The 26747-nt window shown below is 42.6% G+C and overlaps 1 protein-coding gene across 1 annotated transcript in view; it reads right to left on the reverse strand.

Annotated features, from left to right (window-relative positions):
- The window catches only part of PRUNE2 (prune homolog 2 with BCH domain), a 252700-nt gene extending 227794 nt beyond the window's left edge, over nucleotides 1-24906 (reverse strand). The window contains exon 1 of the mRNA XM_045562595.1: nucleotides 24643-24906. Within this exon, the coding sequence (XP_045418551.1) occupies nucleotides 24643-24678 (36 nt within the window). The 5' untranslated portion in view covers nucleotides 24679-24906. The remainder of the gene's footprint in view (nucleotides 1-24642) is intronic.
- Nucleotides 24907-26747: the final 1841 nt, after the last annotated feature.

Here is a 26747-nt window from a genome sequence, read left to right on the forward strand (position 1 = left end):
TACTAACTAGCTGTGAGACCACAATCAAGACGCTCCTGTCTTCTCAGCCGCAGATTCTCCCGTCTCTAAAATAGTGAGATGATCACTAATATTCCTTTCAGCTTTGATACTCTAGAACAAGTCTACAAAAGAAGACAGGCATAGAATAGGGATCCCAAGAGGACTTGCTTTTTGGAAGAGGACCCATACATTTTTCATTTAAAAAAGAAAAACAAAGGAATGGCTTTCTAAGTGTGAAATTCCAGGTATTGCTGCACTCAAGACTTTGACATGACCTTCTAGGGTCCCCTCCAATCATACCACTGAAAAGCAAGCCCCCTTGGCTGGGGACTCTCTCCTGAGGTTTGTTTGATTAATGCTTAAGAAATATTGAGACATCAGAGTACAGTAACCAAATATGGGTGAATGAATAATCTGTCATTTGAAGGAGGAAAATTTTCTCTGAGTTATAAATAATGCAAAGTTAAATGCTTTGACAGGGACAAGCAACTGCTACCTTTTACAATATCAGTTCCAGCCACTGAGGCTTGCAAAGAATACCTGTCTCATGGATATGCTTGCTCAAGACAGAAAATAAAAACTACCTAGGTAAGGTGTAAGATACACCATGACCCTTCGTGGCAGAGACGTGGAATCCAGACTTAGCAGGAAGCAGGGATTTAGCAATGTTGTTGTTATTGACAGATTCTGGGGCTGACCAAGCTGTTTAGCCCGGCAGAGGCAGGGATCGATAGCTGCCTCTGCAAGACGCTGCAGGTCCTGCTGATTTCTCAGAAGTTGTGCTCTGAGAAAGAAAGGTCAGTGCTATGGGCAATCAGATGGCCCTTGAGGCTGAGGGAGAGTTAAGGTATTGATGACTCTGAGCACAAAACTGCACACTGACCTCAAGGACATGGCAGCCAGTTAGAGAACCAAGTGTTCTCTAAAGACAGCCAAAGAGGAGGAAAAGGAAAAGGGAAGGGCAAGTGGAACAGTCTACATGCATGGACATGTCAAAGATTCCAAGGTGGGGATTCCTTGGAGGAGAGGAGGGTGTCATGGACAAGAAGGTGAACCACGATATTCTTACAAAGAAGCCATTGTTCTCATGGCTTCTTTTTTCTCTTTCATAGTCAAGTCGACCTTCTGGCTGTACAATGCAAAGTTACTTAGAGAGGACCACAAATAACCCAGCATCCAGAGAGTTCTTCCGTCCCTAGAGCAAATCTCTGTTGATTATCTTCTAAGAGATGTAAGGTAGACCATACACTTTATAAAAGTTAGAAAGGGCACAGTAAGGATTTCTGATGAGGGGTAAGATTATTAAGTGGCATTCAGGGATTCTCTTCCTTTGTGATCTGTAAAATCTGAAACAATGTATTCATTCCTCTGGGTTAATTGATTTCGAGACAGGCACCCTTAGGATTAAAGAATTTCTCAAGCTCTCTTCTAAAATTATAGAAAGTCCAACTACTCATCCTGTTTAAACTCCACCCACCCACCCAAAAGCAATCTGAATTACAAGGAATTATTCTTGTTTCAAAATACTTTGAAATTATATATATTTTAAATGTATAATTATGCAAAGACTTCTCTTTCAATCCTTGGTATCACCAAAATGTTTTACCAGCACACGAAACTAAGAAATATGAAACGATATATTTCTGTATTTTCCACTTGGATGAACCAATGATAATATCTTATGTTGGAATAGCTCCCCAGGGTATACTAAGCAAATCCATAGCTTTTACCCCAGTTGACCCTCAGAATCGTGCTGAAAGGTGAGTCGAAGAGGCTGCATATGGGAAAGCATTTCCCAAAGCGTGTTCCAGCTAATGCTCATAAAAAATTTGGAAGACCATTGAGTTTAACAATGTTTAAAGACATGTCCATAACACAGGCCCTCTCAGATGCTTCATACTAGTTCACTACAAATCTCTGTGTGTTTGAGGTTGGTGTGGGTGGGTAGCGGCTTCACAAACTTATTTGATCATAAAATTCTTTTCCATTGCACATCTTATAGAACACATGTTGGGATTGTCTACGCTATATTTGACAATATTTGACAAATGTTTACTGAACATTAATGTGTCAGACGCTATTCTAGGAGGTGTTAACAAAACAGATGAAAACCTCTGTTTTTATGCAGCTTATATTGTAATGAAGAACAAGAAACTAAACTAAATAAATAAATAAAATGTGTAGTACATCATACAGGAATAAATGTTAAGAAAAAAATAACAAGGAAGGATAATAGTTTGTGCATATGTGTTTATGAGCCTGCGCATTGGGAGAGAGGCAATTATTTTTGGTAAGGTGGCCAAAGACGACTCCCTGGAGTAATAGCTAAGTAAGGCCCCAAAGGAAGTGAGGGAGGGAATTATCACACGTCTGGAGATCTGGAAGAGAAGCATTCTGAGCAAAGGATTCAGCAAAGACCATGAGGTGGGAGTGTATCAGAGAAAAGGATCCAAAATTTGATTAAAATGAGGCCCTGTTTTTTATTTCCACTGTAAATATTCCTCAGTTTTTAAAGAAAGAAGCCTATCATTTTTTAAAGCTATGCATGTTTTAAGTACACATAATTCACAGTCTTGTACTTCACTGCGAGGAATCAAAGAGTCCTTCGTTTGTGGTCCTCAGACCCCTGGAAATCCCTGCAACACTTTCAGGGGGTCTTGCACAGTCAAGTCTATTTTCATGAAAATTAGAAAACATTGTCTTTTTTGCTGTGTAGACACTGGCACTGATGGCTTTTCACTGTATAGACATTGCACAGAAGCACTGGTGGGTAAAACTGCCAGAGCTTTAGCAAGGATCAAGGCAGTGGCAACAAATTATACCAGGAGTCTCTGTATTCTCCATAGCCATGACCTCACAGGACCAAAATTGCCAGTTTCACTTGAGAATTCCTTGATGAAACAGTAAAAATTACTAATTTAATGAAATCTCAAACCTCAAGTACACAAGTCATTTTTAATACTCTGTGGTAAAATGGAAAGTATGCATACAACATTTTTTTTGTTTTTGGCATTCTGAAAATCAAGAGTTGTCTAGAAGTAAAAGCAACTGTGAGATTATTTGAGTTGTGAGCTGAACTAGCTGCTGCTCACTAAGTTTTTTTGTTTTGGAAAATATACTTTTTTAAATAAAATGTTATTTTGTTAACACAAAATGGGTTTATGTTATTTTTAATGAATTAATAAATATTTAAATTTTTTTCCATTTTCACTTCTAAAGTGGTAAATATTGATAAACATTAACACATATAAATAGAAGCTTTTGGGCATCCTTATTAATTTTTTTTTTTTTTTTTTTTGAGACAGGCTTACTCTGTTGCCCAGGCTAGAGTACCGTGCCATCAGCCTAGCTCACAGCAGCCTCAAACTCCTGGGCTCAAGCAATCCTTCTGCCTCAGCCTCCCGAGTAGCTGGGACTACAGGGATGCGCCACCATCCCCAGCTAAACTTTTCTATATATTTTTAGTTGTCCAGCTAATTTATTTCTATTTTTAGTAGAGACAGGGTGTAACTCTTGCTAAGGCTGGTCTTGAACTCCTGAGCTCAAACGATCCACCCACCTCAGTCTCCTAGAGTGCTAGGATTACAGGCATGAGCCACCGCGCCTGGCCCGTCATTAATTGTTAAGAGTGTAAAGGGGTCCTGAAACCAAGAAGGTTGAGAAGTACTGAACTAATAAAACAGCAAGAATGTCATGCTTGGGCTTGTGTTTGAGTATATATGAGTAGGTTTTATGTATGTATCTATTTTTTCAATTAAGGTGAAATTCACATAAGATAAAATTAACCATTGAACAATTCACTGGCATTTAGTACACTCGTGGTGTTGGGCACCCACCACTCTGTCTAGTTCTCAAACATTTTCATCACCCCAGAAGGGCATTCTGTACACATTAAGCAGTTATTCCCCATTGCCTCTGGCAGCCACCCATCCACAATCTGTCTCTACAGAGTTACCTGTTCTGGGCATCTCATATAAATGGAATCATACAATATGTGACCTTTTGTGACTGGCTTCCTTCATTTAATATAATTTTTTCAAGGTTCAACCCATTGTAACATGTATCAGTACTTCATTCCACACCATTTATTTTTAATTTTTTCATGATCACCTATACTTTTTTTTTCTTTTTTTTGAGACAGGGTCTCACTATGTTGCCCAGGCTGGTTTCAAACTCCTGGCCTCAAGCAATCCTCCCATCTCAGCCTTCCAAAGTGCTGGCATTACAGGCATGATCCACCAATGCCTGGGCTATCATCTATTTTTTAAGGGTAAATATATGGTCTCTGATTAGAAAATATCTCTCTAATCTAATGTGGATACACAAGGATATGTTTATAAGGTAATATTTATCTCAAAGCATATACAGTACATTACAGACTTCAACTGTGCACAGAGTTATTTCTGTTTACAGCATGAGTCTACAAAAAACTAAGAGGCAACTCCCCCAAATACTGAGGTGACTATTAACCTGATGTATGATGATTATAATCACCATTCTCATCACCAAGTATATAAAGTGCTTAATTGTAAATGGTAGGAAATATTATTCATTTTGTAACCTTTCCCAATAAAATATATGTTTGCACATGTAGGTAATTTTTGTTTACTTCAGGTTGTTGATTTAGAGGAAATGAGCAATTTGGAATAGCAGGGAGAGGGATAATTTTGAGGCAGGAGGCCTACCTCAGAGCCCAGATCTGCTCCTTATCAGGTATAATACTTTCATTATACCTGATAATAAAAGTATTATACCTGATAATAAAAGTATTATACCTGATACTTCCTCTTTTTTCTCACTTTTCTCACTTTGAATGAGGGGGTTGCTTCTCCAGGCATTTGTACACACGGCTCCATTGACCAAGAATCACTCACATACCATCTCCATGATTTCTGCCCTGTCCTTAGACCACCTCGATTATTTGCTTACATTTTAATTGACTCACATTTACCTATAAGCAAAATTATTTCAAAAAACTGTATTATCACTACTAAATATAGAAAGCCAGTGACACAAATAGAAAAAAATTAATGAACCACCTCAAGTCATCCAATGATCCACCTTACTTCCTACAATACAAAACATCCCACCTTTTGGATATACTGTTCAGCCCTGAATAATCATTTTCATGAATTGATAGGCCAAGACTCTGATTACTTCTAAAAGATAAGATTCATTACTCATTCTCTCTCCCTTGGAAAAGCTAGCAGAAATATTTACAGCCTTGGGTACTACACTAACCACATAGCATTTAGCAAAGATTTGAGATAACAGGTAAGTGACAATCTCAGCTTGGCAGTTGTTTCGAATATGAGAACTCAAGTGAATTCAGAAAGTACAAAATTCTCCAAATAGGTACAATATGGCTCCTGAGTATGTCAAACAATGGGACTACATTTCAGTTATATTGCCTCTTGGACTCCATGTGTAATATGAGGAATTCAAGATACAAGGAGGCATCTGACACCTGACTCACCTTTTCTTGGGTGTAGAAGTTACTCCAGGGAAATGCATGATCTTTTGTACTATTTATACTATGGAGACTTGCAAATCGATTACAAAAATGGCCCCTTTCTTTTTCCACATCCCTTCATTGTGACATTGCAGCTCTTCCCATCAAGAGAGGTCTATTTCTCCACCCCTTGAATCTGGGCTGGCCTTATGACTGGCTTTGTCCAATAGATAGAGGAGTTCATAGAGCAGCTAAGAGATAAATTCAAAGAGATAGTGCATGAGAAATACTAAGCACAGTGCCTGGCACATAGTAAGTCCTGGTTACAATGGTAGCAATTATCACTGAGGGTATGCAAGCAATAAACAGTATGTATTAGGAATGCCACTTTCTGCTCCAGCAACTTTGGTCTTCATGTTTTCCTCACCCTTCCTCTCCCCTCTCCCTACCTGCCTACTTCCAGCTGAGCCCAGATGTTACCAGTCTATGGCATAACCAGCTGCAGGACTTGCACAAAACACACATGATTTCCTGAGAAAGTGGGGATTAACTGGTCCATCCTTGGATTTACCATAACCTAAAGAAACGTGGGTCCACTCTAGAGTTAAGGAAATTTATGACATAATCTGGTGGGAGCTGGTTTAACCTGAAATATTCTCCTTGGGTAAATTGGAACCCACACTGAAGAACCAGGGAAACAGGCTACAATGTATTGAGTGCCACTAGCTAAGTGCTTCACATGCACAATTTCATTTAATCTTCAGAGCAATCCTCTGAACCCCTAATACAGTTTGTATATTATCCCCCTGTTACAGATGAGAAAACTAAGGCTTGCAGATGTGAATAATATGCCTGATTGACTACATGAAAAGTGCTGTAAGAAAAATAAACAAGAACTGATTCTTGTTTCTCAGTCTTCCATCACCAAAGATCTCTTTAATTTTGCCTTTCCTCTATGGACTCCATATCTTGGAAGGATTTATTACCATTTAACAGCATTATTAGTTTTGAAAAATTAAAATGGATCCTTGCTTGGGGGACCTCAAAATACTAGAGCCCCTAGTTTAGAAAAGTTGAACTAACCTTAGCTCCTCATTTTGCACTTGAAGTAACAGAATTCCAGAAAAGGTCAGTGATTTGCTAAGGTCACACTGTTTCTACTTAGAAGGGAAAGCACTAAAACCCACATCTCATTATTCCCTGGAGCCATTGCTTTTCCACGGCAAAATTCTGCCTCTGGCACATGGCACTAGTCACAGGGACAGTTTGGAACCTAACCATCAGCAAGAGGAAGCAGAATTAGGAAAACAGCATCACTGGAAAGGTTTGTCATGCCTTTATGGCAGCTGATCTGTAGGAGCCACACTTTGGCTTAGTGGTTAATTGCCCCAAGGGGAGGAAGGAGGAGTTTCCCACTTTGACATGATGTGGGATAAAGCAGAAAAATCAAATGAATTTTTAGAGACAGATGACATCCAAAGCAGATTTAAAATACATATAAAAATTATTCACATATTACTGGAATAGGAGGTTTCATATGAGGATATGGAAGAAACACCAAACTATGTCATTATTCTTTTCAATTTGAGGTTTGCTTCACAAGATGACATAATACCTTCTAACTTGGTGGCATAAAGGCTGGAAAAGTTAAAGAAAGCTTTATGCAGTAAATGAGACAAGGTGAATTTGAGAGCCAGGTGACATTTTGCCCAGGGAAAACTAGGGCTGAAGATCTCTCACCCCATTCCTAGGCACCCACTAGTCCTGATTCCTTGGGGTATATCAGGTTAGATGAAAGGACATTGGGGTAGGAGAAGGGAAATAACCATGGATGTTTGTTGAACATCTACTTCATACATGACAAATAGTGGATGGGGGATTTAGAAAAGATGAACAGATTTAACCTTCAGAGCAGCAACTCCAGGTAAATTGCTGACTGCACTAAGCAGCAGCAAATCATCCTGGGTATGAATGTAGACTTTGGAGCTGGACTGCCTGGGTTCAAAACCTGACTCTGCCCCTTCCTGCCTGTGCAAATACACCATCAATCACCTCTCTCTACCTCAGTTTCCCCATGTACAAGATGGAGATAATAGTACCTACCAAGTAGAGCTATTGTGAAAATAAAATTATTTAGTGAATTTCTATCATGCACTTCCACATGGTCAGGATGGATAAATACTACATAATATTACATTTATGAAAAAACCAAGGTCCAGAAAGATTAAGGAACATACCCAAGTTCACACAGCTGAGAAGTAATTGGGCTTGACATTCTGATTCCATGACCCTTGCTCCTTTCTTTTCACCTTAAGGCTCTCAGGCTCAGTTGATGGGATGTGAGACAAAAGCAAAAGTCCAGGACAGAAGCTCATTTTGTTCACTGGTAAACTCCCCACACAGCACTAACCTGCCTATCTCTACCCATTTCCACAAAGGTCAAGCCAGTGACTTCTGGACAGAAGCCTCTTCTCTCTGCCCTTGTTTCGAATTTCCCAGCAAACCATGCAACTGTCCTCACTCAGACAAGCCCCAAATGCACTGTGGGCACCGCATAAACCAAGAACTTTAACAACTTTTAAAGGACTTTCACTCCACACAATGACTGGACTGGGTGAGCACACAACCCAGAGATGAATTTCTCTAAGAGAAATTGTGGCTAGTTTTTACAAGAGACCAGAAATTTAAAGGCCTACTTTCTGTGTTAATTTTGCTTTTATTTATTTATAAGGAAATCTTTTATTTATTTATTTATTTATTTATTTATTTATTTATTTTGAGACAGAGTCTCACTCTGTTGCCCAGGCTAGAGTGCTGTGGCGTCAGTCTAGCTCACAGCAACCTCAAACTCCTGGGCTCAAGCAATCCTTCTGCCTCAGCCTCCCAAGTAGCTGGGACTACAGGCATGTGCCACCATGGCTCGCTAATTTTTTCTATATATTTTTGGTTGTCTATATAATTTTTATTTTTTTAGTAGAGACAGGGTCTTGCTCTTGCTCAGGCTGGTCTCGAACTCCCGAGCTCAAACTATCCGCCGGCCTCGGCCTCCCAGAGTGCTAGGATTACAGGAGTCAGCCACCGCACCCAGCCTCTTTTTTTTTATTTGTTCAGAATATTATGGGGGTACAACATTTTGGTTACATGTAACATAACTCTGGTTGTCTATTGACTCTAAAATTGGTAGTTCGGGGGATCCCCAATATATTTTTCAAGGGTTCAGATACCTAAGTAGTAAAATTATCATCATTATCATCATCAAAGCACCCATTCAAATATCTTTATTATGTATGAAACACAGTTCTAAGAGTTTTACAGATACTATTCAATTTGATCTTCAAAATCTCCTATAAGGAGGATTCTATCATTGTTCCCAATTTGTATACAAAGAAACTAAAGCACAGAGATGGTAAAGAATTTTCCCAGGCAGTATTATTCCCTAAATGCTTCCTGGTAACCCACAGGAATTAATCCAGCTTCCTCAAATTCCTAACTTGAGTCACAGATGCAGCCTGAAGTCATCCCAAATGTGGCCATGAAAACAACTCCACTCAACCCTCATCTGAAGGTGTAAGAAATGACTAAATAACTACTGGAGATTGTCATTGATTAATAATGTTAAAAAGCTGTCTCCAAAATCTCATGTTTCTTAAAGTTTTATTTGGTACCAATCTACCCACTGATATAACCATTAATAGAATGCAAGCGTGGTTCTGTCTAGTGTCCACTCGACAAGGTGAATTCTAGCTTTACAGCATTTAGTAGATTGCGACATTATTCCTAATTATTAACTTTCCTTCCCGGAAAAGGATGATAATACGTCCCTCTGTGATGCCATGTGACTTGCAGTACCTGCCTGTCCCACTCTGCTGCTATTGGGCTTGGCCATGTTCTTGCCTACTTTGGCTGATGAAGTATGAGTGGAAGTGACTTGTTCTAGTTTTGGGCAGAAGCTTTAAGCACCATTGCTGGATCCCGCCAGGTCTCTGACTCTTTTCTTCTGCCACTAGAGCAGCATATCCCAGGCAGCTGCATTCCGGCACGCAGCAGGCACTTGGAGCCACAGCTGACCCTCAGCAACTTGTAACATGAGCAGGAAATAGCCTTTGTTGTTGAAAGCCACCGACCTCAGGGATTTTTGCTACCACAGCATAACCTAGTGAAAGCTGATTGCTACGGAGCAGTACCTAAAATGATTCAAAAAACCTCCAAGATGCCTGCTGATCACCCCCAAACTACACAAAGTTCCACAAGCCACTCTTGGGAGCCTCATGTAGCTCCCACTGGGCTCCTCACTGTGTTAAGAGAAACGGAATTCTGTGGTCAGGGAAAAGGAATAGAAAAGTGCAAAGGGGCGGTAGGAAAGGACGTACTAACAAAGCACACATCAGAGAAGCAGAGTGACTAAGCAAAAGCCATCAACAAGGGACGAAAAGCATGAATAATAGAGGAACACCATAAATAACTAAGTATCACATAAAAACATGCACCGCTAACAATAGGGAAGGGGGGGACAAGAAAACAGAAACCAAATGGCCATCCAGATGTCAAAAGGACTGCCAGAAAGATGACATCAAATAACAAGGAGAAAAATTTTAAATAATTTAGATAAAGAAAGAGAGAGCCCAAAAGGTGGTGAGGGGAACTGTGAGTGGGCTTGAGAGGGAAAAAAAGTCTCATTCAAGCATTAAGTTTCCTGTAGTAAGTCCGTGGGAAAGGGCCACTGGTATGCTTTACTCCTGGGACAATTTTCTAAAAGACTGCCAGTTCCTTCAGCTGTCGTCTCCCAGGCCCTCCCTAAAGCCTGTCAATGTCCTCATCACCCCTCCTTTGCTGCCAGGCACGGTGAAGCCACACAGGCCTGTGTTTTGTATGGGGAAAGCATAAGAGATATGAAACCATTTTAACACGTATTAGAAACATGTGGTACTTGCAGGGCCTGCCTTATGGGGAATTAGAACCAATGGCTGTCTGTGTGGCATGACTGCAGAAAGATCCTTGTCTCCTCCCAGACCAATTCTCTCACCTGAAACACGATAGCTGCAGATTTGCTGCTTTGACTTTGATTTTAACATCCTAGAAGACATGCGGCATAGCAGGCATCTCACCGCAGTGTGATTGCAGCGAGCCACCACCTCTGGAGGGGTGTTCCATTTCCATTTGGGGGGCATTTTCTCTCAGCTGTGCAGCCCCCTCCGATTCTAATGCATTTTAAAGGGGGCACGAGTGGTACCCTCTGCCTCCCAGTGAACTGATGCTCTGGAACTTCACTACTCAAACCATAGGGGTCTGGGGGCATCTGCATCACCGAGAGCTTGTTAGAAGTGCAGAATCCCAGGCCCCACCCCAAACTGCACTGAATCAGTCTGCAGTTCACCAAGGCCCCCATGACTCCTACACACAAGGAAGTTTAAGCAGTGCTGCTAGAATGACCACCCTTCCTGAAATAAGTGGGTTATGTCCCTGCGGTGTGTTGAAATAGAAATACAAGCTAAGACTCTCAAGTTTACCATACTAGAAATTTATTAATAGCTCCAACATTTATTAGTTGTATGCCCAAAAGCATGTTACTTGATCTCTCTAAGCCTCAGTTTTCCCCGCTGTAAACTGGCATAATTATGCCTGTGTCAGAGGATTGCAATTGAAGGCCAAATAAAATAACATATGTAGCTGCAGAGTAAATACTGATCGATGACAACTCCCTGGTGTGCTGACCAAGAGCAGGTTTTACTGAGGGGAAACTGGTAGGGACAAGAGGCAACATGAAGATGTTCTAAAACATGAGGGCAGGAAAGAAGACCCGGCAAGGCATGGCAGAACACTAGTTTGATCTGACTGTGCCTACCTGGCCCTCTATGCTTCCTGCTCAGTGTCTTTAAATTAAAGCAAAATTGGATTGAGAAAGGAGTTGGACAGGTAGGAGTTGCAGCACACAAGGATTTACTTAAAGAGCCTCCTGCCCCACAGCATGCTAATTATTTAGCAGATGTGCATGATTTAACAACTATGTAGCTAGGTCTCTCAGAGTCAGTGATTTCCACTCTTACCCGGCACTTACAAGAAAATATCACCCCAAGTATATTTCCCTTGGCATATATTAAAGCTTCCCAACACCACTTCTATAAAGGAATTACTGTACTGTGTACAAATCATCCTGTTAGACAAGACAATAGACTCCTTAAAAAAATCATGTTAGGCTTTTAGGACAACTATCAATTTAAAATTTTCACCAGTGTAGAATTTCAAGTCAAGACTAATCTTGAGTTCCATGTCCCTAAATTTTCTTTCCATTATGTTTGGATGTTGCCCCTTTTTCACCAGTGTGAATTAATAAAGCTCTTAAGAAAGACTGGAAAACACAGGGAACTCAGGACCTCTATCCACAGACCAACATATCTGATGCATCTTCATCTTCGTGCGTAGTGAATTTAGCAATCATGTGGCCTCTGTCATGCTATGACTATAAGAAAGGTTGGTCTGGAGATGTATGTGTTTCTTAGAGCCGGTTTTGAAAGAGAAGCATTCAGCTTAAGCAACATTAAACAGCACTAAATTAAAATTACTCCGATTGCATCTATGCGGGATGCATTTAGGCTTTGGGGCAGTTAGTGAGTGTGATCCAAATGGAGAAACGGTTGAGGAGAGGGGTCGGAGGAGAAAGAGAAAGAGAATGTGATGGAATCACAGCTGCTCTGTAGCAGGGAAAAACTCATGTTATAGGCAATTAAATTTCTTTCCCTACATTACACAGAACTCTCAACTGAATCAATGACAGTGACATCCAGTCACCTGTTGCCCCATTACAGGTATGTCAGCTGATGCCCATGGGCCCTCCAGAGACCCTGCCTCTCAGCCACCTCCTTCCCATTGCAGATGACACTTGGTCTCTAGGGCCTGTGAAGCTCAGCATGTTTCCATCAATGACACATTCATTAATCTTGCTCTTGCAAACTGTACATCAGAGTCCATCACATGAAACTCCAAAGCTTGACAGGCTTGTTTTCCTGTGCCGAAGAAAACTCAGCTTCAGCACGTCTCCTCCAGGAAAAATGCCGCATATTTTTGGTCAACCATTTTCTTGTATGCAGACGAATTCAAACCACCAAACTCTCAATGAGACCTTCAAACTATCTTTTGAAAATATCAATCAATTTTTTTGTTCCTACAAATGCTTAGGAATCAGAAGACACAGAATTTATGCCTGACTCTGCCATTTACGGGCTCTGTGTCCTTGGGCAAGGCTGGATTTAACCTCTCTGGCCTTTTTCTTCTCACCTGTGACATAAATATAACATGTGCCCTACCAGAGGTTGTTTAAATAAGATCACATAGGTGACTGCAGTTATGAAGTGCAATACTGCGTTCTGAATTACCTCACTAAGCATAAGAGCAATTAGCTTTACTGCTCCCAGTCCTTTTGAAATACTTGAGAGAGGAAGTAAAAAGAAAAAGAGGAAGTAGTCTCTCTATTTAGAATCTACCTCATGATCTCATTAACAGAGCTGTAACTGCTGCAGCCTAGTGTGTTATGACTGTCTTAATTTAGCAGCCAGGCAGCTTCAGATTATTTGCTCAGATCCATGATTTACAAAATCAGCACAGTCCTCTCCCTGAGATACTGTACAGTCTCTCAAATTTCTCAGGAGCACAGACCCAGGTTTCAAGAAACCTGAAATCTCTCTTTGGCTCTGTCACAATGTACTATGGGACTAGTTAACCTCTCCGAACCTCTCTGAGTCTTGAAATCTGAGATATTTCATCCAGAAATCAATTTGGAAATATTTATCAAGTAGCATAAGAATATTAATATCTTTTGTCTCAATAATTACATATTTGGAAAGCTATTTTAATGACATAATCTTAAACAGGATAAAATGTTTTAAGTACAAAAAATGGTTATTATGGTGTAATTAACAATAGCAAAAAAGGGAGCAATCAAAATATTTAACCATAGTGTATCTTATTAGTTAAACTGAATTCTATCATTTAAGATGTTGATTCTGAATACTATGAAATAAAATAGCAACATATTTAATAAATAATGCTAAGTAAAATAAAAATCAGGGTACTGGAATATATGGCTATCTTTTTTAAAATCTTACGTACAGGGAAGAAAGACTAAGAAAACTACTTGCCAAAATATTACCAACAGTCATGCTTCAATGAAAGTGGGTCATTTTTATATTTAGTTTTTATTTTTATTATTTATGGGTAATTTTTTAGCTTTCCTCTGCTTTCCAGGTTTGCTTTAAGGCTTACTTATTATTTTATAAAGAAAGCAAACCTGAGACATAATACGAGGAGGCTGAAATAGACAAAGTCTAAAATCATCTGTCCCAATGTTAAAGATCTATGACATTATAATAGTTTCAAACATAAGGGTGTGAGATTCTATAATTGTTAAAATTGCTAACAGTTACGCATCAAGAAATCATAAATAAAAGACGAGGCCATAGGATGCTGTATTTAAACACGTAGAATCCTGGTGGCTCCTATCTGCAGGGTGGCTGAGCATAAATTTGCTGAGAGCAGAAGTCTCACAAATGGGCCAAGAGTAGTAAATGTTTACAGGATTCATCAAAGTAGTCTGCAAAAATGCTAGCTATGAAAACTTTTGTGTGTGTATTGATTTTTACAGAGATGTCATGCTTGGTCAGAAGGCTGTTTTGGCATGAAATAATTCCATGGAAGTAAGAAATACATGCTTTCCCCCATAAGGCTCAAAGTGATTGTATGGTTTGGAGGGATAATGAATTTTTCAGAATGTTTTAAAAGCCAGTTATGGGATGACATTTTGATCTGTATCCACCACGTTGAGTTTATTCTGGATTTCCTGGAGACTGGAGCCAAGAGTAGAAATGCTTCAGGCCACAGTCCATGAGTATCAGCCAAATGGCAAGTGCGCCTACAGTCAGAGCCATGGAGACAGCTTTGCTTTGTGCACGGCTTTATTTTAGGGTCTTAAAAAGAAGATTCACAATGAAATACTAGAAGAAATATTCAGCTAGAGAATAAAATGTCTCCGTCTTATTTATCTTTTACTATGATCTGTATACATTTCCTAAGACCATGTTTGCAACTTGCCCACAATCTCTAAAAACAGAGGGGAAAAAAATATCTCAATGTTCTTGGTAAACACTCAAAACCTGAATCAAAGTTTAGGTTTGTATAAATCCACAAGGATCAGTTAGTTGAAAGACTGCCCTCCTTTCCCTGCAAGAATCCAGCCTTCCAAAACAAAGTAACTCCAGAAGTCTGGAAGTATATTGTAGCCCATGAAGGGTGAGAGAATCCTACCCTGTATTTCGACCAGGAGATGTTGCATGCAAACCAACACAGCTTGCTAAAGGCCAGGGAAGAGGTGGAAGTGTACAGAATCAAGAATGGGGGACAGGGCCAGGCGCGGTGGCTCACGCCTGTAATCCTAGCACTCTGGGAGGCCGAGGCAGGTGGATCGCTTGAGGTCAGGAGTTCGAGACCAGCAAGAGTGAGACCCCGTCTCTACTAAAAATAGAAAGAAATTATCTGGCCAACTAAAATATATATAGAAAAAAAATTAGCCGGCATGGTGGCACATGCCTATAGTCCCAGCTACTCGGGAGGCTGAGGCAGTAGGATCGCTTGAGCCCAGGAGTTTGAGGTTGCTGTGAGCTAGGCTGATGCCACGGCACTCACTCTAGCCTGGGCAACACGGCGAGACTCTATCTCAAAAAAAAAAAAAAAAGAATGGGGGACAGGAAGGGACTTGCCCCCTTGCCTCCTTGGAGAGGAGCCAAGGGACACTGCCTTTCTGGGGGAATGGCCGGACACATGTCCTGTCCTGTCAGACATACCCGTGGCAGGGAGCAGCTGATCTGTCCACCTGCCGTGACATTTCTGTCCTCTTAGAGCCAGCACCACCACATGCTACAGAAAATGTGTATGAGGCATGCAGAGAGGAGCAGCATGCTTCTACATTCAGGAGGAACTTCTGCTTTTGCGCTTCCTGGAGAGCAAGAGGCCAGCATGCATGTTTCTCTTTTTGCACCCTTTCATTAATTTTTTTGCAGGAAAAAAATTGACCTTATTGAATGGATGGACTTCCTTTTAAAAAAAAAAAGCCATTCACCCTAAAAGTCCTGTTTTTTTCAACTGAAGGAAAGAGATGGTTCCCATAAATGGGAATTCTTCCAGGAAAATCTTTCTGAAAATTGGAAGGCCATAAGCAGTCTGACCCTCCTTCTTGGGCTCTTCTCGGGGACCTTATTTGACATGCCTGTGGTCATTACCGTGGCTTCTCTGGAGTCCAGAACCAGATTTAGTTCCTGACTGAGGCTGGGTGTGGGCATAGGCCTGCTCACATCTTGCACAAGCTCAGGGCCTATTTGTGCCTCCCCGCATCCGGCTTACATTGGTCGCACGATTGCCTTCTGTCCTGACTCATGGTCACTTGTTATACATCATGACGTTTCACATATCTGGCTTCACTCAAGGACAAGAGGCTTTGCCAGACAACCGAAGCTTATCCTCCATGTGACAATGACTTTTCTAGTTTTTTTCCTATTTTAATTATCTGAGTGGGAAGTTTTTCTGAAATCACTCATGCACTACATCTTTCTTATTAAACACGATGCTAAGCTTAAGTCACCTTTTTCCCCTGATTATTCAGGGTCATTACTATGAACATCAGGTACGTACTTCACCTCAGTGATGTTATGCCTTCCAGAGGCTGTGCAGGCATTTAAGACTTTACCTGAAACCAAATGGAATGGTACTTGTTGGGGGCCTGGGTCTGCTTCTTATAAGCCCTGTTTGATTTTGGTTTTGTTCGTACAATTCCCCCATCATAAGTTATGAGTGATTATAGCCTCTAGGAACCCTCTCTTTCCATCACCCCCTTGCGAGAAAACCAAGTTTCTGAATATTGTGGCAAAGTGTATGTTAAATAATAGCATTGATGATGGTAGCTAATGCATGTGTGTCTTTGCTGGGCCCCCAGCATTGCTCTAAATGTGTTACAGGTATCATCTCACAAATAGCCTCAGAGATAGAGCCTGGGGAATTTTTCTGTGAGAAAAGAACTAATTTTAATGATGGGTTTTCAATAGCCAATTTTAGCTGCCTTTGCCTAACTCTCAGTTTTCCTATGACTTTGGGGCAGCTGATGTTGCCAGAGAAGTGAACTCAGATATAAGAACTGTTGCACTTACAACTCATCAGATCCTAACTTTTGGAAAGATTTTCTTCTATGCCTCACTACTTCTCAGACTTGGTCCCCCGTGAATCCTTTTATCCCTCTCTTTCCTCCTATTTCCCTTCCAATTCTGCCTCTACCTTCCGTCTTTCCTTCCTCCTCCTTTTCCTTCACTCTGACATAGCCAACAGTTTTCTGGGGCATCACCAAACCAACAGATTCAAGAGCCACATTAGGTTTGGCACAACCAAGAGCCCAGAGCTGTGTTCTAATGCGGCTCTTCTTCCTAGCCGTGTGGCCACCTTCCAATCAATCTATCAAAGTCATCCTTAAGGCAACCAATGAGAGACTGGCAAGTTTCTTCTTTGCTGAAGAAATCAGCAAGACCAAAAGTTGTGCTAACAACTTTAATAGCAAATAAGGGACATTTAAACCCGTTTTGAAATGCATTCTCATTATTAAAAATTCACCAGGTGCCCACATTATATCTAGTCACTTTAAAAGCTGGTACACGGCAGGTACCTTATTCTCCAAATAGTTTTTTGGTCATTTCTTTTTTTTTTCAAATGGGTATACAGTGAAAAAAATCTCAATATTTATTCACACCACAGATGGCCTAATGCCATAGTTTTCTCATAGCAAGGTTTCCATAACATTAGTTGACTACTCTGTTGTCTGAGGGCTTTTAATATAAAACAGGCAACACGGAGGAATGAACTTCTCTTGGGTCAAAGTCAACAGTGTGTGTGCAATCTCATTAACTTACCACCCAACCCTCCTATAAACCTGTCAGGTTGTTCACTTTTAATTTAAGGAGAATGAGACATTCCAGGAGATCTTGTTGGAAGAGGGACTTATGTTCTGAGAGGGAGGGTCCTGCCACTGGATGGAGTCAGGTGATCTGGGAGCAAACTCCAGCTCTACTCTTTACTGGCTATACAATCTTGGGCAAACTTCTTAGGTCATTGAGCCTCAGTTTCCTCAACTGCAAAAGGAGACTAATCCCTACCTTACAAGACCATTGTGGGAGTTATTGCGAAAAAATACATCTCTTAGAGCTAAGAGAGATAGTCAAGAAATTCTAATTGAACTATAGGGAGCTAAGAATTGTCCCTGTTTCTATGAAATGTAAATCAGGCTTCCTGGCTCTTGTCCACTGGTGGCCTTTTCATATTTTTGTTCCTGTGGATGGCAATCACATCCCTGTCTCAGTACACGTATACCCGCAGCAGCCTTTTGAGGGGACTGCTATTGTTCTCATTTTACAGATGAGGAAATTGAGACTCAGGGAGGCTAAGAGTGTGTGACTAGTACGTAAAAATGGAAGTCAGAGTTTGAAACCAGGCATCTGCCCACACAATCACCCCCCATGCCATACTGCATTTAGGGGGCAGGACGTAGGAAGGAGGACAAAAGTCTTCCTAAGGTCCTCCCAGAGCCACAACTCATGCTTTACAAAAATCTCCCAGGATCTAATTTAGGGCAGGGAGCCGCTGCCATGGGCTGCCTCACACACAGGCATGTGTGGTTACTGCTGCTCCCACGGAGGTCACCAATCATCAAGGATGAGAACACAGAAAAGATTGGACTGTGCTGATGTCTGCTTTCAGCTACTTGTTTTGAACCCCTCTCACTAGATTCTCTATTACTAAAAAAGCTCATTCTCAAATGTGAGTAGATGAACCTGAACCAGACAAGACGTGTTGCCAAAATATATTCAAGATCATTACACATCATTGTAAAATGTATTTAGTCTTGCCAGTGACCTAAAGGGTAAACCACTTAAAATAAAAGACACATACAGGTTAAAATAAAAAAATCATTAAAACAAGCATAACAAGATTAAAACTAAGACCAAACATCAGGAACTGTACCAGATACTGGAGACACAATAATGAACAAAATCACACAGACCCTGGTCTCTACTCTCACCAAACTGGTATTAATCAAAGAAATATGCCTGATAGAGATACAATGACAGGCAGAGATAAGTGATCTAAAAACATTGCCAAAATTCCTGACTTGACTCCCGGAGTAAGGGGTGGAGAGGGCTCATTCAGAAGAGGCTTGTTTCCTCTTCTAGTCTGAAGAAGAAGTAGGAGTTAATTAAGCCAAAGAGAGCAGGAGGAGAAGCCAGAAGAAGTCGGCTAGCAGACCAGACCACATCCCAGGGTCGTGCTAAGAGTGCTGCCCATTCTCCTAAGAGCAAGGGAAAGTGATCATGAGGTTTTAAGGAGGGTAGAGGGGAAGCTGTGAAAGATGCTTTCAAAATGATCTCCCTGGCATAAGGATGAGAATAGTTTTTGGAGACTGATTTGCCAGCCATTGGAGTCCTCAGGGTGACTTAGTGAGTGATGCCTGGGATACAGTGGGTGGGGGAAGGGATGAAGGAGAAGGAAGTTTCCAGTTGGAGAAACTGGATGAATGGTCCCATTGGCTAAGATGAGGAACTGCAGGAGAGACTGGCTTGGGGGCAAGTGGGGAGACCCCCCACTGTTCCAAATTCTGTGCTAAGGGACGTACGTACATCATTTTGGCTCCATAACAAACCTGCAAAGTGGGCATCATTATTCCATTTTCCAGATTAAGAACCAAAGCTGTGTTGTCAGCTTAATTTTTCTAGCCTAGACTTTGTGGGTATGATTTTTCAGGGCAATCCAGAGCCTAATTAGCCTCATAAGAGCCCTCAAGAAGAAAGGTTTCCTTTCCCTAGAAACCAAAGCCCAAAGCCACAGGGCTCAGAAAGAAATGGATTTGGGATAATGCCAGAGATTTTGAGTAGGCTACTTTGGTGCACCTGGCAGAGCAGCCATGAACAACTGTGTAAGATGTGTACTGCACAAATTCAGAGGGCATAATTCATACCAAAGTCCATAGAAAATGCCTCCTCCTGAATACATTAGCCCTTCCCCTCCCCAGGTCCCTTTCAAAGAAGACCCCAAACTCCATGACTCTCCCATAATCTCCAGGGTTCAAGAAGCATTGATGGCCAACACCACGCCATGTCCTTTACCTCTCTTGGTCTTCTGATGTTCTTCCCTCTTCTGCAGCCTTCACCCAGACACAAGTATTCTGCCCTCATTCTTTTCTCTGCTCAGGTAGCACTCTAGGTGAGTGCCAGGAAGAATTGTGCCTCTACCACGAAGCCTCCACTGCTTACAAGAGCTCCCCAGACTGGAACACCAAACCCAAAATGCTGTGAATATCTGCCCACATAAATGCTGCATAGAAACAAACATGTTATACCAAAGCTGTCAGCTTTTTACTTAGGTGACATAAAATATTCCCCAAGTCACTGACCAAAGCGTGGGCTTATTCACGTGATCATATGTCCTCCAAGACCCAAGGTGCTGTCTGAATGACAGTGAGCACTTCTATTCTCTTGAGATAGATCAACTCACTAAAAACGTCTGGTTCTTCTCCGAAGGTCCTGGGACTGGAACAACCCGCAGCTGTTGGTCTCCATGCCTGGGCAGTGGGAAATGGAGCTGACCCAAGGCCCAAAGCAATCGGGGGCTCATTCCTCATCAGGCCCTAAGGGGGTGGTCGCACATTCACAGAAGTGCTGTGGATTCCTGAGTTTCCTGCTCATAAGTGCTCTGGCAAGAGTCACAGTCTCAGGAGCACCTGCCCTCTCTCTCACTGGAGCTGGAGCTGATCCCGTGGTCTCCGATCGGAATGAGCTCAGCTCCTGAAATGAAACACTCTGCCAGCTTCTCCATCATCCCTAGTCACTACAGCAGCCCTTTAAAAGCTACAATGCATTCCCTTTAAAGATCTTTTTTTTATTGGCATGCACAACTTTCTTCCCATATAAGAAATCAAGAAGAATATATTCCTTCAGTTCTAATCAAGATGGTTATCCTGCAGACAAGCTGCAGTGTTTTTCTTTCTTTTTCTTAAACCTCATCTCCTGTATCCACTCTAATGCAGTTGTTCGTTTAGAGTTTTGAATATGTTTCTTGTCCCCATGCCACATACCACAGAGTATAATTTGACATTCAGGTCATCCAGAATTTTTTGTCTATAGAAGCCCATGTCCTGACTAATACCCGCAGCAGAAATGAGCCCTTCATCTGCAGCTGTCACGGCTGAAGTAGCAGATGCATCCCCCAAACTGCAGTGGTGACTGTCTCTCTCCACTTTCTCATTGAAAACAGCATTCCTGGGACATTGATGTGCCCTGTATCCTGCATGTGGCAGCTGACCATCCTCCCCTCAACCCCCGCTGGCTCATCACCTACATCTTAGGGCATGTGGGCTGCAGTGAACCCCACCTCTGAGCAACTGTTTGAATTACATCAGCTGGTGGCATCTGGGCAGTGAGGGAAGATCAGCCACAAGTCTGAGTCCCCAGCATGGGGACCCTGGCTTCCAGCCAACCAGAGCTCCAGGGCTGTATCTATCTCCAGATGATTCCTCATTTACTTCATTTTTTCCCCAAAGTTCAAGGGAACTTGGACCTTTTACTGCCATGAGGTTGTCCTTGTCCTGAATACTTTTCTAAGCTGACCACTACAAAAGTGGAGGACATTTCCCAAATCACAGCCTAGGGCAGGAAGCCCTCAATCCCTAGCCTCCTTCAATTTCTCTTACCATAGAAATGGTGTAACTAAGAAAGGAAAGCATGACGAAGACTTATGCACTGATCTGGGACTATAGGATTTGATTTCTGTCCCTAGTCCAACTCTGAATGGGCAAGCAGAAGAAAAGCCCGGTGAGCATTTGCAGGAGAAAAAAGAAAATGTGTTTTCACTCTCATTTCTAGTTCTATTAGTGAGCATCCAGATCAGAAATATAGCTGGGTTCTCACGTTGGGGGAGTGAGCCCAGCTAAAAAGCGTCACTCTCTGATTACCACCTCGACAAGCTCGGGGTCTTGCTGTCAGACGGCTGTCAGACGGCAACAAGATGGCTCCACCATTCTTGTTGTTTTAACAAGCCTTGTGTCAATTCCATAGTTGTCATTCCATATTTTTCAAGAAGTTATCATTTCTGGAGACCATGCCTGGAAGGGGTAACTACCTCCCTTGCTGCCTCCCACCTCCAACTAAGGGTTTTACAAATGCACTCCAGCTCCCACGCCTGTCCTAACCAGGGAGAAGGCAGGCAGGCTCACTTAATAAGCAATTGAGACAGAGGAGGGGGTGATACATCTGAAGTCACACTGGAGTTTACTTTTGCCATTCCTGATAAATACTGAGTATTCTCAGGAAGGAAGGGTAGGTGCCAGAAGGGGAGATTTAGGGAAAAGAAGGATGGGACTATGCCAGTGAATCTGTCTCAATTTAAGGACTAGTAGGACCAACTGGAATGAAAAATAGAATTGAGAGCGTGACCTCCCAGTTTCAATGGAAATGAGCCCCAAACTACCTGATAAAAATTCAAAACACCCCATTTCCTTCAAAGAGTTCTGTTCAACCTAAGGGCCTGGCCTAGAATGGGAGAGCTTCCTCGTTTTTCACAATGGTAGGTGAATAATAAATGTTCCTAGTTAGAAAAAAAGGCACACAGTTTTTCCAATATTTTGATTATTGGAGATTCTATCTATGGCCAACAGCAATCCCATTTTGTAATTTTAAAGACCCTTTGGTCTATTGGAATTGGATAGCCCTAATGAAAATGAAGTTATGTTAGGGCTTTGGAAGGGGCATTGACTATTTCAAACCATTAAAAGATATATATCATGCCTACAGATTATCAAAGCAATAAGTCAAACATGTAGGGGAAAAACTAGCAATTAGTCTTTTCTTTATGTATCATATACCTAAAATCTGTATCAACTTCTAATGAAAAACAGCTTAACCATAATGACTCCTGAGTTCTAATTCTAGTCTAATAAGGCTTAAGTAAAAACCGGCATGATAAATTTCTTCTCCTTAAAATGTTTTCCAAAGGATTAGCTGAATTTTAGAAAATCCTACCTTTTTATTATGAATAAACTTCTCACAAGTAAATGACATAATTAGTGACTTAATTTTTTTCTCCAGGGTAAAGGTTATCTAGCCTCTAAAGCAAAGCAAAATGTTATCTACTACTATATTTGAATGTTCCATATGAAGTCATAACTTTATTACCTAGAAATTGTAATTTATCAGGAGAAATGTGACACCAAAAGTGACTAAAAGTGACTTTTGCGGTGGCTGGATGTGAAAGGCTAATTATGATTTCTAGCAAGACATCTATTCTCAGAAAAGATAAAATTAACAGTAATTATTCTTCTGGCTAACACAGGAAACTGATAACAGTATCTCAAACAATTGCTTCTTTTTCCTATCTTTTTTTTTAATGATGTAGAGCAATTGCTTGTCTAATGAAGGGACTCGGTAAATAAATTACACATTACTTTCAGCTGATTACTCTGAAATAGGGAAATTTCCACCCCAGCAATTGCTCTTCAGAAATGAGATAAGCCTCTTGCTCACATCAGACCCCACAATCTAAATGTTTACTGTTAAAATATTGATAAAATGAATGTCATAGGAGTGGATCCCAGGTGCAGTCCAGAACTCCACATTCACCATTAATCACCATTCTTTTTCACACACACACACAAAGTTGTCAAAATTGACTTTCATTTTGGAACATTTCTCAACCATTACTGGATAAAGAGCAGAGTGTGTGCTTATGCTTTAAGAAATGCAAAATACTTGAGTTTCTGCAATAAGTATTTTCATTCACATGCTCTAGTAAAACTATAATAAAGACAGATGATCACAAACACTCTTAATTCCGAAAACTCCAGAAACATTCAACTCCCTGAGAGACTTAAGGTAGAAAACAAAGTTCTTATATTAGCATTCATCAACTTTCACAGTCTTTTTAAAGATATTTCAGTTAGATCATTGTAAGGATCACACTTCCATCTATACTCTGAATGGTGGTTCGGCACCTTGGGGCCCTCCCTCCCTGCACCCACTTTGTTGTTTGAGGATAAATGAGTTACAGTAATAACCCTTCAAATACCCTGCCTTGTGATTGAAATGTTGCCTTAATGCAGACTTTATATTTTGGCTTCTATGAAGGTTTACAGGTTAAAGGCACCATAAATTATGCATTTCCTTCTATGCCAGGCCCATAAAAGGTGCTTTTACTGTTCATTAAACATATTGCTTCTAAGTGGGCACAGGCTTTTTTTTTTTAAGTGCTGAAACAAAAACATTTCCATTATGTTCATGACTGGTATCGTGGAGAGCCAAAACAGTTTGGAATTAGGAAACTGCTAAAGTCTGTTGTTCCAGAATGTGTAGCAACTGTGGACGTACACAGTGAAATTACCTACTCACTGTTTGGACGGTGAGACAGTAAAATATGGGCCAGCAGGCTGCTCTGCTCCTGGGAGAACAATAGTTTGGCAATCCCCACATCACCAGCAGCAGTTAGGGCTTTCCCCTTCTGCCTCTGCCCCTATTTACAGATGTGAACAGGGATTGGAGAGACACACAATCCAGACAGACTGTCCCTAACTCCTGCGCCAGAGCAAGCTCTACGTGGTGGATGCCCCCGGAAACGGCACACTCGTACCTGTCCTTCCTAATCAGCACCTTGACTTTCTCACTTACGTTTTGTCACCTCCAGCTCAAGTACAGTCCTAAGGGACTCTTTTTTTCCTTTTACACCTACACATACTGCATCTGCGAAGACTGAACTCCTTTTCTCGACGAGGACCACACCCATTCATTTCCTAGCCTTCAGGAGCAAACTGCAGATTTGGCTGGATCTGCCTCTCTCTATCCTTAGGCCAAAGGGACCAAAGCTGGACACAAGGCACCCAACTTCAGCCAGCCCACGACCACCCCCAGCTCTGCACCCTGTCTGGCTGTAGTGGAGGATTCTGGAGATGGACTGCCTGCTTTAAGAACCAGAGTTCCAAAGATTCTTTCCAGGGGACAGCCCGCACACCTTGGCAACTAAGTAGCAAAGTTGTTTCTTCCTCCTCTGCTGCAACGCCCTTTCCTCTCCACCTCTCCACCAGCACACACGCGCTCGCACGCACGCACAGCCTCGCTCCCTCAACTTACCAGTTTAGATTTGGCGCGTTGCAAAAATTCTTCCATGTCGTTGCGAGGGGTTTGGACCAGGGGTACCCGGAGGGGCACAGAGGAAGATCCCGGCCCGAGGGAGAGGAGCGGGGTCGCGGGAAAGGGCCCCCCTCGGGCGCAGCGACCGACCGCTGGCTCGCGCCGCTCGGAGGCGGCTGCGGCTGAGGCTGTCCAGGGCTCCCCGCCCCACCCCTCGCCCCGCCGCCCACTCCGGGCGCCCGACTCCGCCCTAATAAGGAAAGTGGGCGTGCCGCCCGGGAGCCCCAGGGAGCGCCCCGCACGCCACGCGCGCTGGCACACGCCCCGGGACCCGGGCGCGGGGGCGGGGGTGCGGGGATGGCGAGGGGCTCCTCCACCAATGGCAGGGCCCCGCTGCGCCTCCTGACGCGGCGCGCCGAGAGATGCCGCAACCATGGACAGCGCCCAGAAGTGCGAGCCAAGTGCAAGGGGCTGCTGCAGGGGGAGGCGCTGCCGCAGGCAACAACGCCGTCAGCGAGGGAAGGTGGGAAGAGGGAGACGGGTCCCAGGAAGGCCCCCCTCGGCCAGCGCCTCCCTGGCTAGCTGGCACGTTACGGAGTGTTCCAGCGGTCCCTTAATGAGCCGGTCTGCTGGCCTGGCCAGGCGATGCACTCAGCTAGACTGGCGCGGGCGCGGGGGGTGCGGGGAGCTACTGCTGAACTAAAGGCAGTACGACCTTGCTGGGTAATCATCGGAAGAGCAGGCTGAGAGGTTGTGCTAGGCTACGTCTTTCCTCCCTACCCTCAAAACATACCCACCCAGCACCCGCAGTTCACTCCAGCTGGGTCCCCGCATGTGGGCCCTGGGGCCAGTACACAGATACATCTTTCTGCAGTCCCCATCCTCTCTCTGGCATGTGTGCTCAGGGGAAGCTGGGGCAACGGAACCTTGTCACTCCAGGTGTGGTCCGCAGCCACCAGCAACATCAGCATCACTGCGCTTATTAAAAATGCAGAATCTCCAGTTCCCTGCCTCCAACTTACGGAATAAGAGTCTGTATTTCCATGAGATCCTCAGATGATTTTTATGCACATTCAAGTTTAAGAAGTACTGCAATCAACACAAACTTATAGCTACGGACCTTCTTTTAAGCCATAGAGCTTTGTTGTGTGTACTCACCGGCCTTGTCAGGTCCCCGGACACACCACATCGGGCTTTCTCTTACATCTGAGCCTTGGCACACCCACCTCTGAGACCCTTCTTGCCCTCTTCCCAGCACCCAGCGCCTGACTAACTTATGCTTCAGCTGTCACCTTAGAGAAGTGGTCTCGATGCTGACTACACATTAAAATCACATAATAATCACCCGAGGTTTTAAAAAATACTGACGCCCAGGCTTTGGGATCCAGGCCAATTAAATCAGTATCTATGGGTGTGGGGCCACGCATCAGTCTGGTATAAAAGTGACCCCAGTGATCCTACTGTGCAGCCCAGGTATGATGCTCTGGTTCTCAATGAACTTTAGCCTGTATCTGAATCACCTAGAGGGCTTGATAATCGCAGCTTTCAGTGTCTCATCCCCAGAATTTTAAGCTTAATACATCTGGCTTAAAGGGCCTGAGAATGTGCATGCTTCACAGTCTTCCAGGGTGTGCTGCTGCTGCAGACCCAAGCACCACACTCTGAGAAAGAGTGGAGTTGGGGTTATCTTTCTCCAGAGAGCCTCCCCTGATGCAGTCCTCTCTTTCCATCCCCAGACCGAGTCAGCTGCCCCTTCTATGTTCTCTCATAGTAAGTTATCTTTTCTATTCTGCTATAAATTGCCTGAATACTTGTCTGTATCCTTCAGGCTGTGAACTTCAGGAGGACAGGGGCTTTGTCTGTCTCATTCATTGATGGATTCTCAGTATATATATTTGAATGACTAAGTGTACATTGCAAAGCTTTTTGCCCTCTCTGTCTCTGTCTTTGTCTGTTTATGTGTGTGTGTGCATATGCGCATGTGCACTCACCTCAAGATCCATTTTTGGGGGGGGAGGATGCAATGAAAAGAAATCAGCAGAGTCTATAGATCTGATTAAAGGAGAGTGATAGGAATAGTAAGCTCCAGGTTTTGGGCAGATGAT

Source organism: Lemur catta, chromosome 10 (genome assembly GCF_020740605.2).
Source record: "Lemur catta isolate mLemCat1 chromosome 10, mLemCat1.pri, whole genome shotgun sequence".
NCBI classification, from domain to species: Eukaryota; Metazoa; Chordata; class Mammalia; order Primates; family Lemuridae; genus Lemur; species Lemur catta.